Below are 19,137 nucleotides of genomic sequence, written 5' to 3' on the forward strand. Positions count from 1 at the left end.
TCCCAGCTAATTGGGAGGCTGAGGCAGGAGGATCTCCTGAGCTTATGAGTTCAAGGCCAGCCTGGGCAACATGGGGTGCTATCTCAAAAAGTCCAATTCCACCTTCAAACCCTACATTTAATGATGATCTCTTTTAAAGGGCCCCCTGTCTGTGTTTTCTGCTAACAAGAGGTGGACACCTCCCCGAAGCATTCACTTTACAGCGGAAAAAGGGGAAGTGGGGTTCACCTTTCGAGGAAATGCTCCAGTTCAGGTCTACTTCCTGGATCCTTCCTGCTCTGCTGCGGTAAGCCTGCTGCTGTCTGGATGGGAGAGAGCCCACCAGCAGCTTTACACAGAATCAGGCTGGGAAGATAGAAAGCAAGCAGCTCAGATGCATACATCTAGGTGATAGAATTCGGGGTTCATGGATGTCAAAGGTCTGACTTGATATGAAAGGCCTCTTGGGTGCTACATGCCCAAAGAGAACTATGAATGAAGTTCTGCTCTCTCAAAGCAAAGTTATGCTAATGTCTACTTTGTTCATGAATCTGGGGACTGAATCAGGTATTTAAATGAACAGAACAACACTGACCTTTTTTAAACAATACTTTTGTAGCTGGCAGGAGCCAAGGAAGGAGATTATATTGTTTCCATTCAAGGCATTGATTGCAAGTGGCTGACGGTGAGCGAGGTTATAAAACTGCTGAAAAGCTTTGGTGAGGAGGAGATTGAGATGAAGGTGGTGAGCCTTCTGGACTCTGCATCCTCCATGGTGAGCACCCCTAGCAGTAAATAGCAGATTGATGTGAAATGGGCGTGAGTTTGGCCTCTGAGGTCTTTTCTGTCTCCCACCTGCATGACGTGACACAAGCAACTGAACTCCTAAGCTTGTCAACCTGAGTATGTGCCCAGCGTGGGCCAAAGATAACTTGAAAATTTTTTCTTTAATCCTGTAGATCAAATAGTTTTCTGATTGTATTCTATTTAATTACAGAAGTAATACATACTCATGTTAAAAAAAAAAAAAGTTCAGATGGAGCTGGACCTGATATCATGTGCCTAAATTCCAGCTACTTTGGAGTCTGAGGCGGGAGGATTACAAGTCTGAGGATAGCTTGGACTACTTAGGAAGACCTTGTCTCAAAATAAAAATTTAAAAAAATGGGTAGGAATGTAGTTCAGTGACACAGTGCTTACCTGCCTAGCATATGCAAGACCCTGGCATCTCAAAAAAAATAAAAAATTTTTTTCAATGGTACAGAAGGCGTTAAGCCAGACCCAATGGCACACACCTGTAATCCTAGCAGCTCAGGAGGCTGAGGCAGGAGGATCGAACATTCAAAGCCAGCCTCAGCAAAAGTGAGATGCCGAGCAACTCAGTGAGACCCTGTCTCTAAATAAAATACAAAGTAGAGCTGGGGATGTGACTCAGTGGTTGAGTGCTCCTGAGTTCAATCCCTGGTACTCGCCACTACCACCCAAAAAAAAGGTACAGAAGGGGTTAAGATGTTGTGTGGAGGGCTGGGGATATAGCTCAGTTGGTTGAGTGCTTGTCTTGCATGCACAAGGCCCTGGATTCAATCCCCAGCACCATAGGAAAAAAAAAAAAAAGATGATGTGTGGAAGTTCAGTTCCACAACTCAGAGACAGTGTTATTCATTTCCTATGAGATCTTGGGGAGTGTTTAATGCTTCTGAAAATTCATGTACATAGTTATATCCTTTAATTTTTTTCCTCAGTGGAAGAAACTATATCATAGGTTGTCTTCTGCACTTTACCACACTTAACAATGTAACTTACACTGTCCCTTCTATTACATTTATTCATTTAAAAGATATTGACTGAGCAGGCTGTATATCCCCGTGTTAGTCAGTTTTTCATTACTATCATGAAATAACTGAGATAGGATGCTTATGAAGAAAAGAGAATTATTTAACTCACAGTTTTGGATGATGGAAGTCCAACGTTAGGTGACTTCACTGATTTGGTGGCAGCTGAGGACTTTATGGCAGAAGCATGTGCTTTAATGGAGACATCACATCAAAAAGCAGGAAACAGAGCCACCAGGTTCTTACAGTCTCTTCCAAGGGCCTGCCCCCAGTTGACCTTTGGTCCTCCCAGTAGGTCCTACCTCAGTATTGCCACACTAGTGGCCAAGCTCCCAGCACATGAATCCTCGAGGACAAACCACCTCCAACCATAGCACTGGTGCTTAGGTGTTTGTACTAGACAGAGAAGGTCGCTACCCCCTAGAAGCTGGCACTAAACAAGCAAATAACTGGTTGCATTTTGAGAAATGCTGTAAAGAAAACACGTTGCATGGCTGAATGTCTGAGGGGAGGGAGACGCTCCTAGACAGGGCTGTGAGTGGCAAGAAGGAAGGAGCCATTGAGTGTTATGGGCAGAGGCACCCACAGGTGAAGAGACCCTGCAGCTGAACGAGCTGCTGCCAGGAACAAAAAGGTCGTTCAGCCAGAGCACTGGGGGAGAGTGGGGAGGAAGTGAGGTGGGAGTCTGGGAGCCACTGAAGCTTTCATGAAGGGCAGCAGCCATGGTGTGATGTTTACTTAGAAGGCTGTCCACTGCCTGGAGGCTGGCCCTGGCAATTGTCCAGGCCAGTGACGTTAGTGGCTTAGACTTGGTGGTGGCAGTTGCGGGTAGAGCGAGGTGGATGCACCTGAGGTGCAGTGTTGGGTTAGAGCTGACAGGGTGTCCTGTAAAGAAGGTGTTGGATTCAGGGGAGACGCCTCAGTTTTTGGCTTAAACGAGTGCATGAGCAGTGATTATCTCTCATAAAGTTGGGGATCTGGGGGCAAGGGAGGAGGAAGAGAAGAGAAGGAAGGCAAGGGTTGTGCTTTGGGTGTTTCAGATGCTTCATCCAGATGTAAAAGTAGGTAGTTGGGTGTTCACGTCTTACAGGGAGAAGTCAGGGCTCAACGTTAACATTTGAGAGTTATCAGCATGGAGATGATAATTAAAGCTGTGAGACTAGATGAAATCACCCAGGAGGGCTGTGGACTGACCCTGAGACACTCCAAGTGTCTCAGATCAGTTAGAAGAAGAAATGGAGAAAGAGAAAATTCAGAGGGAGAGTTCAGAGAGTCAGGCTAAAAGGAGCCTCTGGAACCAAGAGAAGATCCTGCAGCCGGAGTGACCGGTTGTGTTGAATACAGTTAAGAGATGGAGAATTAGGGAGGCTGAGCCCTGTCTTCTGCATTTGGCAGTGGGACAAAGGAACAGTTGTTCTGGACTGATGAAAACAAAAATCAGGTTAGAGACAGCTGGGGAGTAAATGGATGGTATGACTCCATTAATGGGAAATAGACAGTCAGTGAGTGGTTACCAGAGGTGGGAATGAGAGCCGCTGCTGAAGCACGGAGGGGTTGTCTTAGGGCAGAGGATGTGTTCTGATGTTAGGTAGCTGCGATTCTCACACAATTCTCTGAATTTACTAAAAATTACAGAACTCTATTAAAATGGTGAATTTAGGGCTGGGGTGTAACAGTGGTAGAGCACTTGTCTAGAATGCATGAGATGCTGGGTTTTATCCCCAGCACCACAAAAAAAAAAAAAAAAAAAAAAAAAAAATTGAACTGGTGAATAACATCAGTATAACATGTGAATTATATCTCAATCACAAAATTGATTGACTCACAGAGCATCTTGGGAGAAGGGCTCAAAACATGTTGTTTGCAGGATGAAATCCTTGGAGTCTCTGGATTGAGGTCCTCAACTGCAACAGAAGTCCATTTGTCTAAAAGGAAGTAAAATTAGTCTGAAGGTTGCAGGCCAGGGCACAGCCAGAGAAGTCTGACTCCACAGACAGGCTTTGCTGCTGGAAAGACACTGAAAGCCTTGTCTTTCAGTACTGTTGTACCTTTGAACCTGGCCAATGAAGAATCTGACATGGTGGTTAAAACAAGAACTCAGAACACAGACTGTCTGGATTTGAATCCTGTCTTTACCACCAGATGGTGACCTTGGGCAAATCAAAGGACACCACTGAGCCTCAAAAAAGTGGGGATGATAGGACCCCATCCTTGGATTTTTATCAGAATACACTGAGCTGGTAAAGCCCTTAAACTAGCTTCTAGTGTGGGACACATTTCTTTTCATAAAAGGTATTGTAATAATAACCATAATTGTTGTGGTTATTTTTTTTACCCAATAATAACTTTAGATAATAACAGTTGAGCACTGTTTTTGTTTTTTTGGGGGGGAGAGGAGGCCGTACTGGGGATTGAACTTATAGGTGCTCTACCGCCAAGCTACATTCTCTCCTATCCCTACCTTCCAGTACTGGGTATTGAACCCAGAGGTGCTGTGCCACTGAGCTACATCCCCAGCCCTTTTTGTTTTGAGATAGAGTCTCACTAATTTCCCAGACTGGCCCCAAATTTGCAATCCTTTTACTTCAGTATCCAGAGTAGCTGGGATTACAAGCATGTGCCTGGATTACACACATGGCTTTGAACACTGTTTGAACTGCCTTTCTTTCAAGCAAAACCAAAAGGTGAGAATAAATAAAGCACAGTGCTCTGGCAGAATTGATTGCCTGTTACCCACGCTCTCTTGATTACGTTGGAATCCCTAGTGCTCTTCCATGGTATGCATAGTGAAAACTACTGATAATGGTGGAAAGAATCCAGGCCGGGGTTGTGGCTCAGTGGTAGAGCACTTGCTTAGCACGTGTGAGGCACTGGGTTCAATACTCTGCACCACATATAAATAAACAAACAAACAAATAAATAAAGGTGTTGTGTCCATCTACAACTAAAAATAATTTTTTTAAAAAGAGAAAAGATTAACCAAAGTCTTTGTGTAGCTCAAGAGCTCATTTCTTTAAAAAAAAAAAAAAAATGGAAAGAATCCAAGGCTGAAATGAAATCAAGACTTGGAATCAGACCCTGACTGTCATCAACAACCTGTGTGACCTTCAGTGGGTTAATGTACTCCCTGGGCCTCATTTTTTCTCATCTAAAAAATATAGGAGTTAGATCAGTACAGTGGTTTCAGATGTGTTCTGAAAAACCCTACGTGTTCCAGGGAGGTGCCCCAGAAAGACTTGAGGAGTGGGTGTTGGGGAGCATGCTGGCTGGATGAGAACAGGGGGGAAAATAGTGAGAGGAAGGAATGACCTGTGAAATGGAGTAGAGAGATACTAGGGTGGTCCTCGGAGGGGAATAGGGTCAAGGAAGGCTTTTCAAAGAATGTGGGGTGTGCGTGTGCACACATGCATGCAGAGATAGCAGAGCAAGCTGTGCACAGAGGGGAAAGGTCTGCGAGGCAGGAAGGCAGGAAGGATGGATCTTGCAGGAGAGAGGGAGTGGAATCCAGGCACAGAGGAGGGCTTGTTCTTTGGGGACCGATGCAATTAATTATAAGCAAGGCTATCAGGAGAAAATGTGAGTGAATTGAGGAGAGAAGAGAGGGCATGGCAGGTATCTAGGAAAAAAGGATTGACATGACTTGGGAAAGACAGGGGTGCCAGGTGAGCAGGCAGCTATTCAGAGGTTTGGTGTCAGGAAGCCAAGCTCCTTGGTAAATGTGTCCAGCAGCGCAGCTGTTTGCATGCTGGCCTTGGGGAAGAAGAGTTTAACTGGAGTTGGCCAGAGAGGATGGAAGAGAACTGAGGGTGTTTGTAAGAGTGGCTATCCTGATGCATGGCAGACTGAGCAGGTTAAGGGTGGAAACTGTTTTCAGCTTTCAAACGTGCCTCTAGAATGTTGGTTTCATTATTGTTTTGTTCTGGGTTTTTTTGGTACTGGAAATTGGACCCAGAGGCACTCTCCTGCTGAACTACAACCGTAGCCCCTTTAATTTTTTATTTTGAGACAGGATCTTGCTAAGTTGCTGAGGTTGGCCTTGAACTTGTGATCCTCCTGCCTCAGCCTCATAAGTAGCTGGGATTACAGGTGTGTGCTACCACACCTGGCTATTTCATTATTGTTTTTAATGATAGAGTGTGCCCTATAAAGCATGGTAGGATTAATGCTTAGTTTTATAGAAAAGAGAGAAGAATCTTCATCCCAAGAAACCAAATTCTTAAGGGGAATAACAGTAAATACCACTACTTGGTTTTGTGCCTAACTCAGATTCCTCCTTAGATGTATATTATGAACAATGTACCCAGCCACTATAGATATGTTGTATGTATGTATGTATGTTTCTGTAAATGGCCTGATTTTTGTGCCTAGAACATAGTATATGTTCAGTAAACATTTAGTGAATGAAGCCATCTCAAATGTTAGGCCAACTTTAGAAGCAGGTGGTTTAGAAAACAAGTTTCCTTAGATTTCCTACTTGAACCCCACTTAATTTGTTCCAAGTTAATGTTTAATTGGTACAGTTTCAATTGGGGAAGATGAAAAAAATTCTAGGGATATGGCAATGATTGTACAATAGTGTGAATATATTTAATACCACTGAATTTTGCGTACATTTAAATATGGTTAAAATGGTAAATTCTGTTATTTTTTAGCACTTTTTCTTTTCTTTTGTACTGGGATTGAACCCAGGGGCATTTTTACCACTGAGCTACATCCACAGCAGTTTTTTATTTTTATTTTTTGAGACAGTCTCCTTAAGTTGCTGAGGCTGGCCTTGAACTTGTGGTCCTCCTGCTTGAGCCTCCCAAGTTGCAGAGATTACAGGTGTGCACCACATCTGGTTACAGTTTTTTTTTTTTTAAAGGGGAGAAAAGTTAATAGCAGTGTCTTCATGATGGATTCTATATTGTCCTTAAAGACAATGAAACTGATCTACATCTGCTGGCATGGATTGAAATCTAAGTTCTGTTAATTGAAAAAAGCAGGGTGCAGTATAGTGTGTATTCCTTTTAAGAAGACAAATGGTGAAGTATACTTATGCACACATATGCACATTATCTCTAGAAGTATAACACAGTAGTTACCTTGGAGGGAGGGCCTGGAAACCAGAGGAAGACCTACTGTATTTTCCTATTGTTTACCGTGGTTATTTTACTTTCTCAAAATAAGAACCTTAAAAAGTGAGAAATGGTTCCCAAGCCTAAATTACTACTACTGAGTATATTTCTTAAAAATTGTCCTTGCTTTCAAGGGTCAAATTCTATGTAAACACTGGTCACCCATGTTTCAGAGTTAATCAGCTTGAAGAGGCTAAGTGCAGACTGTCTCAAACTTTATAATAATTTACTAAGTATCTTGAAGATGTCTGACATCTTTTTTCCTTCCTTTTCTATGTGCAGCATAATAAGAGTGCCACGTACTCTGTGGGAATGCAGAAAACTTATTCCATGATCTGCTTAGCCATAGAGGATGATGATAAAAGTGATAAAACCAAGAAAGTCTCGAAAAAACTTTCCTTTTTGAGTTGGGGCACCAATAAGAACAGACAGAAGTCGGCCAGCACCTTGTGCCTCCCTGCAGTTGGGGTGGCAAGACCTCACATCAAGAAGAAGTTCCCCACTCCTTTCAGCCTGCTCAACACTGATAGCTCTTTATACTAATGGGAGGAAACAGAAATGTTCAGGCCCCAAATGTTTCTAGGGCTAACTAGGCCTTAAAATTTGTGCCATATGGAAAATATCCAAATATTCTCAAATCCCATTTTGTCACAGTGTAAACTTGTATTTGACATGCTTTTAAGAAAGTAACAAGAAACCTCTAGAAATTTGTGGAAAATATGCTTATTTGAGGAATGTCACTATATTGCTGCAAGATATTTATTCTATAAAATATTGTAAATAGAATAGTATGGATATTATGGCTGTTTTCAGTGGTTACAGTTATAAATTTCAGGCGCTGAGTTAAATTGGGGTTTCCTATAAAAATAGAACTATTTGTAAGTGTTAAAGTTTGGATAATACTCATTCCTTAACCTAGAGTTCAGAGGACCCTTGAGTTAAGGCAGGTCGGAGGACTATGACAGAATGAAATTTGTTACTAGAAACTGCTCCAAAGAACTGCTTCCTCATGGGAACTTACTAACGTGATAAGATTTTACTATTATTTCTACATAATATGAACGCTATTTCCAGATAAAGTCTAGTGCCAAATTTGTTTTGACTTTTTTTTTTTTTTGCAGTCCTGGGGATTGAACCCAACTCAGAGCCCTGGGTTAGCCCAGAACTGCTAAAAATAAAACATAAAATAAAAATAATTTAGGAGCACCTTTTCCTCTAGTCCGACCATTTATAAGTTGCTAACACAGTGGCAGTGTTAGATGGAGATGCTGTCTACAGGGTAGATAATATACTGTTTGATACTCAAAACTTTATTTTTCATTTTGTTTAAAGTAGAAAGTACATAACTATATATTTTTAGAGTCTTGGTTAAAAAAGTAGTTTTTATATTTTGTAAGGTAAAGATGTAAATGATTCAGGTTTAAAGTTCTATTTGACTTTTTAAATGAACATTCTTACCAATTTGATTTCTTTGGCTGTAACTTGGATGACACTGTGACTCTAATTAAAGATTCATGGTTGACATACAAATGACATAGCTTTTAAAGTATAGCTGAAATTTAATGTGAGAATTAACAAGTATTTTCTATTGTGCAATATCTTTAAGGAAGCAACCACCTTTGGGAAAGTATATCTACTGCTATTAGGGCCATGTTTGTATAAATATTTAAATAAACACCTTCATTTATCTGAGTTTTTTTGCTTTTATTTTACTTTAATTCCTTCTTTCAAGTTTTCATTAACCTCATACACAATTTTTTTTTTTTTAATTTCTATTAGTTATTGATGGATCTTTATTTATTTATATGTAGTGCTGAGAATTGAACCCAGTGACTCACACATGCTAGGCAAACACGCCACCATTGAGCCACAACCCCAGCCCATGTGTTTGATTTTTAAAAATTACTAACAATTCATAAAACTGGTTATTTAATAACTTTTAAAACATATGGTGTTCTTAATTGTGTTTTGAATGGTAGTTATAACTTTTGCTCCACAGCCCTGACTCTCCTCACTAGATGCAGCTGCTTCTGTTTTCTTGTGTATCCCCCCCACTGTTGGGCATTCATCTATAAACACATTCTTTTCTTACTTACATACATTAACTTCTCATCTATAAATGGGGAATTTCACACTCTAGGCTTTCTGTGTTCAGAACACTTGTCCAGTGATTATAAACTGGCCACCCTCCCTCTGCCAAAAAAAGGAAGGAGAAAATGAAGGAACAAAGGAACCATGAAAGGAGCTGTTGTGCACTTGTTTATTTACACTGGCAGACGAGACCTGAAGAACAGCACCTCTGAGTCCAAGAAGGAAGGGGCTTACGATACACAGGGCTTCATTGTGCATTAGTTTCCTTTTGATGGATACATCCACCACCTGAAAGTCTTTTCCATGACAGATGCAGGTCAGGGTCACTCATAAAAATCTGTCCTGTCTTTTTACTGAGAGTCCCTGACTCTCTTAGGAAGATTTGAGCTATCTTTCCCCCCAACTTAGCAGAATGAGGGCATTGCCACCTGAGGGTAACTTAAATTTTCAAACTTGACAGCAAAGCAGCATAACCACAGGCTCCATCAAGGCCTACCTCAGCTTTCACTAGATGCTGTAAGATTCTCTATTTTTGTTTTGTTTTGAGTGTGTGTGTGTGTGTGTGTTTTAATACCAGGTATTGAACCCAGGGACACTTAACCACTGAGACACAATCCCAGCCCTTTTTAAACTTTGAGATAGCATCTTGGTACACTGCTGAGGCTGGCTTTGAACTTGCGATCTTCCTATCTCAGCCTCCCCAGCCACTGGGATTAGAGGTGTGTGCCACTGCACCTGGCTTTTTTCTTGTTTTTTGAATATGAAAACCAGATCCTGTAGTTCATGGTCAAAGGTGAAAACAATAGATGTGAGGGCAGCTGTCACCTGGACTGGGTGAAGAAGGTGTGGATTTGCTGTGCTACCACTTGTCCTACTACCAGCTCAAGTTCTTGAACAGAAGCGTTACTCAATTCATGGATATTTGGGAACTTCTGAAGCAGAAGGGAAGCTTTAACTTTTCCAACTCCTGGGATCTGCTGCACAGTTCGAAGAAGGTATGGCTCAGACAGTAGAGCCCGTTTCTTCTTGAGGAAAGGGTTCTTACTGGGTTCTTTGGATTGCTCTTGTACCTGAACCAGAAATTAAGGGAAAAACACATGAGTGCCCTCTAGAGGACCAGCAGTTTTTAAAAAATAGTTTTCCATTTGGTTCACCTTGACTCATGGGTTTAAATGTTTTTATACACCATGAATATAAATTTTCAGACATTAGTGAAATTATTAAAAGATAGACCATATGACCACACTTAGCAAAACTTGAATTTTGTGCTAGGTTAAATGATGGCTACATCTAAATAAGATCTACTTCAAACAACCTATCAAGCTTGCCTTTCAAAGGAGAAATTTAGCCTTTAGTTACTGGAGTTTTCCCAAGGCAGATAATAGCATCATAATCATGGGAAGTTAGGAACAGTGAAGAAAGTGGTGTAGTGGAGAGGAATCCAGGAACCACATAGTGTCACTTGCATTTCCAATTTGGTTTTCAACCCTAGCTGCAAATCGGAGGCAGGACTTAAAAAACATACACAAAATTGACATTCAGGCCCTACCCCCATGTTCTAATTTTTAATTGGTCACAGTTGAGGTCCATGTATCAATTTTTTTTCCCCCCAGTCTGGGGATTGCTCCACCACTGAGCTATATTCCCAGCCCTAAACTTTTTAAAAAGTTCCAGAAGATACTAATGAACAATCCAATGGAAAAATCAGTGAAGACAATGGAGAACCAATTTTTTTTTCTTTTAAATATTTATTTAGTTGTAGATGAACACACAGTATATTATAAACTTCCTTACTTCAACTTCTCAAGTTTTGATAAATCAACACAAGGAAAGACATTGGATTCATGGGTTGCAACTATGGCAAAGACAGATGCCAGCGTCAAGAAAGGATTCATAAAGGTCAGTTGAGAATCTTAATGAGGACAGGGCTATTGTGAAGGAGGAAATCGGTACTTACTAACTGAACAATGAGGCAGGATGCTTCTATCTGGTTGGCCACTGGAAGTAACACCATCCCTAGGTCCAGCACAGTAAACTTCTGGATGGCTGGGAAGTACTGTTCATTTATCCGTGTTTTTTCAACTACTACAATCCCTTGAAGGTTTCCAGACTTCAAAGAAAAGACAGTAAATCATTTTGTAACAAAAATCCCTTTCAAAGTTAAGAAAGCAAAAAGGAGGACCTGGGAGAAGTGGGAGGGAAGGGTAATGGGCAGTACAGAAAACGAAATTGACAGTTATGCATATATACAATTGACAGCATATATACAAATATATAACAACAAATTCTACTACCTTGTATAATTATAATGCACCAATAAATAAACAAAAACAAAGCTAGAAGGTGCTTAAACTGGCCCATAGTATAACACGTAAATTGTTCCAAGGGATAGAGAGAGTCAATGTTCAATTTCAGTTTCTTTTAATTCAGTACTTACATTTCTAACTCGAACAAGTCTTTTTCTGTAGCCATTTCCTGCCACCAAATCAGCTTCAGTAACATAAAGAATGCAGGATCTGCTGGACAGGTAAAAATCTACTGGTGTCAGTCCATCCTCAAAGACGAGTTTAATTTTCCCTTAAAACACGGAAACAAAATGAGTTCTGTGAACTTTGGATAAAAAGGCGGCAATATGTAATTTTTTTTTTTTTTTTTAATGCGCGGAGGAAGGAAAGGACATTTGACAAGCTGCCCACCGACCTTGCATCCCCTGCGCCAGCTGAGACCCGCGCCACTTCTCATTAGCTACAATATGCCCAAAGGGCACGTGCACGGGGCCTGTTCCTCCAGGGAGATTCTTTTCCATCGGTGGTCTGGACCTAAAGTGGGAAACGCAAGACGACACTAGGGCAAACTCTCGCGCACAGGGTCCCCCATTCCACTATGAAGCTAGGGGCCTCTTGGTCTCTCAAAGTCTTAAGAACCCGGAGATTTCTGCCCTCGTGAGCACCTCATTTTCAGCACCTGCCTGGGCCCTGGTGCCTCAGCTCAGTCCAGTCCGGAATTAGGACCCCACTTTCGCCCCGGTCCAGAGGTTCCCGAAACATTACCCGAGGCCGCCCCACTTCCGGATGTCAACCCGCCGGGCTCGCCTAGTTTTTCATTCTACCCGCCTTCGGCCTTCCACAGTGCCAGATAGGCTATGGTATCAGAGACGAGCACCTGAGATGACCAATAAGAGAGCTGAAAGCGCGGACCGCTTCCTCACTGGTGGCTATTTAAACGGGACCCGCTAGTTGCCAAGAGCGACGGAGGTGGAAGTAACCTTGGCTCTGATTGGTCAAAGACCAAACACAGCCAATGGCAGGTGTGGTTGTTTCGAAGTCCTTTAGGGAAGAAAAAGCGTCTGGAATTAGGCCCTTGGGAGCGAGACCGATTTTAAAGAGGAGTCCCCAGCTTTGGGGATCTATGCTTGTAAATCCAGCCCCGGGCCTGGCCAGCCCCTGCAGCAAGGATGCTCCGGGGATTTCGGAGAAGCCGCAAGAGCCAGTTCGTAAGTAGATTCAGGCCCTGCGTCCTACGCTTTTGTCTGTGCGGCCGGGAGTTAAGGAGGGAGAGTTTCTAGGGAAGGTTTGGTATTTGGCCTGAGATTGAGACAAGGCGGCGGCACCGGGGGAAGTGGTTTTTAGTTCGAGAGGCCCTAATTAGTCAGGTCTAAAGAATCATCGACCACAGAATCCGCCGCAGACAGACAGGAATCACTGTCTTCCCTGCAACATTCGCTTCGGTACTGGGGAGTTCGCTCCTGCCTGCTACAAGATGCCCCTCTGCTGGATATCCCCGCTGGGGAGTCCTTCTTGATTTCTCCCTCCATCACCCACCACGTACCCATCAGCAAATCCCATCGATTCTACCCACCAAATACCTGGTCTGCTTCCTAAACAGCTCATCACAAGTTTCTCTGCTTTCACCCTTGCTCTTCCCCGAGGTCCGTTCTCCACATAGAAGCCAAAGGAAATATTTTAAAACACCAATCTGATCATGCCACTGCAGCCTCTGGACTCTCCCCCCCCCCCCCCCCGGCACCCCGTTTCCCCAGCACTCACAGATCCACCCCCATCCCCCCACCCGCTCCAAGACACACCTGGATTGCTGCCTTCTAGATCTTCCCGTGGCCACACTGTCACTGTGTATTTATATTCCCGGTCTCATTCTCTCACTACCCCTGTTGTCTTTCTTACTTCCTCTAGGATTCTGACTCCCAACAATCCTCTGACACCTCCTTTCTCCTCTTCTGTAATTTATTGGTCCTACCAGCGGTGCGTTTTGTTTATTTGTTTTGGCGGTGCTGGGGATCCAACCCATAAATTTGCCTATGGTAGGCAAGCACTGAGTTATACCCCTGGTTCCTGATCCTACCAACTTTTAATGACCCACTGGTACCTCTCATCCTCGATGAGAGGATGTAAGGTCAGGTACCGGTGACCAAAAGGAGGCAGATTAAAAAGCTGCTGAATAAGATTTTATTGAGATTCGCTCCCTGGCGAGACCTTCCAGTCCAACAGAACGGGTCCTGGGGAGTCGCTACCGGGCTCAGCCAGATTGTAATTTTATCGGGCTTAGGGCAAGAAGGAAGGGCTTGGGACAGGAAAGGGAGGTTTTTAGGGTCCCTTGTCCTCCTGGGGTTGGTCGGGGATCTTAGAGCTCCATGTCCTTCCAGGATCAGTCAGGAGACCCCGCTGATTGACAGGTGATTATCACTGCTTGTCTGAGGGCGTCTGATTGGTTGTTGCCTGGTGCTTTGTTCCCTTAGCCACCTCAACCCACCTGACACTGGGGATCATCTTTTCCAGCTGTAAATCCACCAGTCATCTTTATAATTACTCTCTTTAAACACCACCAACTCCCTTGTTCCAAACCCAAACCTACTGATACTGAATTTCCCACAAAATTAATATTAAAGTGCAGAAAAAGCATTGTAACAAGAGCACTCCTAAACTCTGTTTTAAAATAAGGCCAGAGAGCATGTCTCACTTGAATTTGTGTTATTAGCTGAAGTTATTTTAAACAGGTGGATGTTGAGAAGCATTCACCTTTTACACACACACACACATATATTATATATATATATATATATATATATATATATATATATATATATATATATATATATATGACTAGGGCCTCATCAAATTGCCAAGGCCAACTTCAAATTTGTAATCCTCCTGCCTTAGTCTCCTGAGTTGCTGGGATTAAAAGTTGTGTGCCACCACTCCCACTTTGAAGCCCTTGTAATTTTACTAACCCAAACCAGCATGTTCACTGAATTTCTACTTGAAGCAATATATATTGTTGAGTTCTTGCTATGTGCAGATAACCACAAAAGATTGACAGCTGCACTATTCATAGGATAGATAAGTCCAAAAATAATTCAACACAGAATGGTAACATAAAAGCTACTATAGAGATCTGTACCATTGGAGAGGCAGCTAAGAATCCAGAGAGTTGAGCTGAGCCTTGGAGGTAGTAGTAAGGAAAGAGAATTCTGGGTGGAGAAGACAACAAATACCAAGAACTGAAAAAGAATCTATTATTTGCTTTTTGGGAAATGGAAGGAAATTCTGAGTGCCAAAGCAAGAATGTGTGCGGGGAGCTGTTTATATAGCTCAGTGGCAGAACATTTGCCTATCATGAGCAAGGTTCTGGATTCAATCCCCAGCATCACAAAAAAGGTAAAAAGAAAAAAAGATTATGAGCAGGAATGAGGCAAGATTGCAAAAGATGAATCTAGGTCCATTGGTAGAAACCAACTTATAGAGACGTATGCTGTGCTAGACCACTTACATATCATCAAGAGAGTGGAGCTGTCTATGAGGATTTTCTTGCTGGGTAGAGATAGAATCATCTTGTCTTTCAGAGACCAGAGGTGAGAGGACCATAGTTGGGAAATGATTATAATGGCACATGTAAGAAATGTTCATCATACTATGAGGGATTTACTCTTTTGAAACAAAAACAAAAATCCTGAGGTCTTTTTGGAGGCCCTTCTAGATACCAGCCCCTGGGGATTTGAAGGTTAAGAAGAAAACCCTTTCTTGTCCTTGCATATCTCCCAGGTGGTGGTAGGGGTGAGGGAGGAGACAGACATGTAAACTAAGTTTTATGACAAATGCAGAGTGGTATGCACCATACAAGAGAGGTAAAGAAAGTGGAGAGAAGTGGCAAAGACTGCTCTGCAACACCTGTTCCTGGGAGTGCCCTGCAAATGGGACTAAGGTAGCAAGGAGACCCTTAGGTCTGCCCATCCCTCACTCCTGAGAGTTGTCCCAGCTGCACATCTCCTCCTCCCCTGTACTTTGTGTCTATTACTATTTGATTAGTCTTTGAAGGGTCCATTTTCAAAGGGTGCTCCTCACTAGACCATAGGATATCCTCATCTGGTTCCAAAGGCTTGCAAATGGGAATAATCCTCATTGTTACCCCCAGCCCACTGTTGTAGCTTTTCGCCTTCCAGGTGACTCTGTGACCTGTCAAACTAGGGTACTCATTATTTGCAGAGTACTATCACCAGTGTCTTGCTCCATTCCTCTGCTCACGCTGTGCCCAGAATGCTCTTCCATCACATTCCAAATGTGGGAGCAGTGACCATCTTTGAAGACCCAGTCTAAATGCCTCTGTGATTTTCTCCAAGGGGAACACTTGAAGTCCCCTTGCTGGCCCCCAGGACCTGAAGGAGCCCTTTCTTCCTTGGGCTACCTCAGCATTTTGTTTTTACCTCTTGCTTGTCACTCTGTAATTCTGTGTTCTAGATTAACTATTTGGGTGTTTTTCCTCTATACCTCCTCGAAGACAAGGTTTTCTCAATGTTGCATGGTGTCCTGCTCGTAGGTGTGAGTGAATAGCTAGTGCCCAGAAAATAAAGATTGGGCTAGTCCCAGAAACTTCTGAGGGATCCCTGTTACATAAAGCAGGATCTGAATTTCATTTTATATAGGAGTGTTTTTCATTACTCTGTGTGTTTGAGATAAGCCATCTAAAACATTTATTAAGCTCCTACCAGATATAGGGCAGTGTGCTCAGTGCTAGAGTTCCAGGATTACTAAAGATAAGAAAGTCACCTTCTTCTTAGGAAGTCACCCTTCACAGCAGGGGACGCACAGGGGACATCACTGGGAGTACTACTATGGAACAAGTAGAGAGGCTAGGAGTGACTCTGGGATATGGTCCAGAAAGCTATTGTGAGGAGAAAAGGACAAGAGGACCCCCACAGTGGGCTCCCCTGCTGGGTGCACTAGTATGGCCAGAAGGGGATTGGGAGTGCTAGGGCAGGAGTGGGGCTCCTGATGGGGCTGGATCCCTCATTGACCAGTGCATGTTTCCCCTTCTGGGCATGGGAAGTGGTGGTAGTGACAGGACCAGTGATTACTCCATCCCAGTAACCTCTGCTGGGTTTCATTTGTGCAGAAACACATCACCCCTGGCCTCCTCCCTGCAGCCACCATCGCTCCAAAACCAGCTGTACCTCGAACACCTCCTCCCCGAAGCCCTAATGTATCTCCAGAGAGACCAAGGTGAGTCTCAGATGAGCACACCCTGAGGTTACTCCTATCCTAAGCACCAAGTACTGGATCCTGGAACTATTAAAAAACACACACACACACAAGTTCACAAGTAGGGTAATTAGAAGCACATCCTTTGAAATATTTACCACAATTCTATATTGCTGAACTTAATCTGGCTTCTCTGAGGATAAAGAACTTACCTAGGGTCTCTCCAAGTAAGGTGTATGGTCTCAAATTTTATGATTGGATGTAATTAGTGTTTTTCAAAATAAAAAAGCATTAGCCCAGTGCCTAGGCACATGCCTGTAATCCCAGTAGCTCAGGAGGCTGAGGCAGGAGGATCAAGTTCAAAGCCAGCAAAACCGAGGTGCTAAGCAACTCATTGAGACCCTATCTCTAAATAAAATACAAAATAGGGCTTGGGATGTAGCTTAGTGGTTGAGTGATCCTGAGTTCAATCCCTAGTACCCTCCCCCAAAATTTTTAAAATATTAAAAAGCATTAAAACCCGAGTGTTCAGGTTAATAGCACTTCCTTTATTCTTTTGGTGCTGGGTTTTAAACTCAGGGCCTTGTATGTGCTAAGCTCATACTGTACCATTGAACTACATCCCAGCCAGGTAACAGTACTTTAGAAAGAGTTTTGAATTGTGCACATAGTTTCTTTTCTTTTTATGATACCAGTAATTGACCCCAGGGGCACTTAATCACTGAGATAGATTCCCAACCCTTTTTTTTTTATTATTTTAAAAAAATTTTTAGTTGTCAACGGACCTTTATTTTATTTATTTATATGCGGTGCTGAGAATTGAATCCAGTGCCTCACACGTGCTAGGCAAGTGCTCTACCACTGAGCCACAACCCCAGCCCTTTTTATTTTTATTTTTATTCTTTTAAATATCAACCTTTTTATTTTTTAATTTGGAACAGGGCCTCATTAAGTTGCCTAAGGCCTCACTAAATTGATGAGGCTGGTCTGGAACTTGTGATCCTTTTGCCTCAGCCTCCTGAGTCCCGGGATTGCAGGGATGTGCCACCACTCCTGGCCACTTGATTTTCTTTTTAAAAACAATCCTGTCTTTTAAAAGAACTGCTTTATGTTCTTTAAGAAGTACATTCACTGCTGAAATTTGACATACCCTATCCTCCAGTGCTCTGAAATAGCAGCTACCCTGACTCTCATTCCTAAGACACCCCTGCGTTGTACCTTTTAGACAGAGTTTGGGTCTATTTTTAGTCCATAGAAGACATTGACTTCTGGGTTATTAACAGTGAATAAGAACTAATTTCATTACAGGGTGGTACCTTCTTTTTAGTGTTCTTTGGTTCTAGAATGTTGTGTACCCCTGATTTAAAAAAAAAAAAAAAAAAAAAAAAACTTCGAAGGGCTCAGTGGTAGAGTGCTTGCCTAGCATGCACTGGGTTCGGTTCCACTACCAGAGAAAAAAAACAGTGTGAAATGTTTAGCATTTGCTTTTTCTTCAGCACAGTCTGGATACCATGAATAGTAGTAGTGTTTACTTTGTGCCAACTGCCTTGGTAAATACTGAAGAAGCGTCTCCTCATTTCTTCCTCCCAACAACCCCATGAGAGGGATCCTGTTTGTCATATCTCTCTTGGTCACCTGCAAGGCTTGAGTATTAGCATCTGGCACAGATCTCAAGGCTGGCTAGAGGAGTGGCCTGGCTGTGGTGCAGATGTGGCTCTGCCCAACTCTTCAGTGTTTGTGGGAACAACTATGTTGCATTGTTGGGGCTTCATGCAACCATGGCAGTAGCTGGGGCTGGGGAGTAGCTTCCCATTCCATTATGCCCCAGAAAAACAAATAAAATGTATTATTTCATGGCAAATCTTGTTTTATTAGAAAAATTTCATAGTATCCTGTGCTTTACAAAAATATTTTCCTAGGCTATGATCTTTATAACCCCCAAATAGTAGATATGGATTTGGCAAATTAGGCGTATTTCTGGATTTCAAAAAAATAATTTTTTTAATGACACCTCAATTAACCTTTAATATTATTATTCCACTTCATATTTAATGCAAAGCCTTCTGGCAATTTACTTCTATTTCTTCCTTCCCATCTTTTGTGTGACTATTGTCGTAAATTTCCACTCTTTTTTAAAAAACTTAGTGCATTAATTATATGTAATAGCGGGATTCATAAAATTTTAATTCTACATGTAGAAATCCAAAAGTGCATTGCTACTGTTTTTGCTTTAGACAGTTATTTGTCTTTTAAAAGTATTTTACTGAGGTATAATATGTATAGTAAACTACATATTTAAAATGCATAATTTGCTAATTTTCAAGATACGTTTATCTCTGTCAAACCATTACAACATTAAAGATAATGATGCCCAAGAGATTCCTAAAACCCCTCTGCTATGCCTTTCTCTTGTTCCTCTCTTCCCATTCCCCTGCCCAACCCACCTCCACTCACAGGTAACCACTAACCTGTCACTGTAGATTAGTTTGTATTTTCTAGAATTTTATATAAGTAGAATTACATAAAATAATTATGCTGTCTTTTTTCACTTGTAATTATTTGAGATGCTTCCACATTATTGTGAAAATCAATAATTCATCCTTTTTATTGCTGAGTAGTATATTTATA

At 42.2% G+C, this 19,137-nt stretch overlaps 3 protein-coding genes across 9 annotated transcripts in view; 2 read left to right on the forward strand and 1 right to left on the reverse strand.

Moving 5' to 3' along the window:
• Positions 1 to 8,620, forward strand: part of Rhpn2 (rhophilin Rho GTPase binding protein 2) — a 64,203-nt gene extending 55,583 nt beyond the window's left edge. Inside the window, exons 13-15 of one of the 2 annotated variants that reach the window (XM_046447954.2) lie at positions 140 to 286; positions 599 to 754; positions 7,211 to 8,620. In XM_046447954.2, coding sequence (XP_046303910.1) covers positions 140 to 286; positions 599 to 754; positions 7,211 to 7,471 — 564 coding nt within the window. In that variant the 3' untranslated portion in view covers positions 7,472 to 8,620. The remainder of the gene's footprint in view (positions 1 to 139; positions 287 to 598; positions 755 to 7,210) is intronic. The other variant, XM_058580437.1, reaches the window with a different exon arrangement.
• A 548-nt stretch (positions 8,621 to 9,168) lies between these two features.
• Positions 9,169 to 12,952, reverse strand: Faap24 (FA core complex associated protein 24). 4 transcript variants are annotated; one of them, XM_058580439.1, is made up of 5 exons: positions 12,885 to 12,952; positions 11,720 to 11,838; positions 11,457 to 11,596; positions 10,977 to 11,129; positions 9,169 to 10,089 (listed from the first exon to the last, which is right to left on the reverse strand). In XM_058580439.1, the coding sequence occupies exons 2-5, from the start codon at positions 11,823 to 11,825 to the stop codon at positions 9,841 to 9,843; spliced, it is 648 nt and encodes a 215-aa protein (XP_058436422.1). In that variant the 5' UTR covers positions 11,826 to 11,838; positions 12,885 to 12,952; the 3' UTR covers positions 9,169 to 9,840. The 4 variants fall into 4 exon arrangements, with proteins under 4 accessions (XP_058436422.1, XP_046303917.1, XP_046303914.1 ...); XM_046447961.2 differs by lacking the exon at positions 12,885 to 12,952 and adding an exon at positions 12,070 to 12,171; XM_046447958.2 differs by lacking the exon at positions 12,885 to 12,952 and adding an exon at positions 11,984 to 12,102.
• Cep89 (centrosomal protein 89) overlaps positions 12,338 to 19,137 on the forward strand; it is a 63,641-nt gene continuing 56,841 nt past the window's right edge. For 2 of the 3 annotated variants that reach the window (XM_046447955.2, XM_046447957.2), the window contains exons 1-2: positions 12,339 to 12,512; positions 16,424 to 16,530. In XM_046447955.2, coding sequence (XP_046303911.1) covers positions 12,474 to 12,512; positions 16,424 to 16,530 — 146 coding nt within the window. In that variant the 5' untranslated portion in view covers positions 12,339 to 12,473. Of the gene's footprint in view, positions 12,513 to 16,423; positions 16,531 to 19,137 lie in introns of all 3 variants that reach the window. The other variant, XM_046447956.2, reaches the window with a different exon arrangement.

The sequence above is a fragment of the Marmota monax genome, unplaced genomic scaffold (genome assembly GCF_021218885.2).
Source record: "Marmota monax isolate L192 unplaced genomic scaffold, Marmota_monax_Labrador192_F-V1.1 WCK01_AAM20220418_F8-fsc00101, whole genome shotgun sequence".
NCBI lineage: Eukaryota > Metazoa > Chordata > Mammalia > Rodentia > Sciuridae > Marmota > Marmota monax.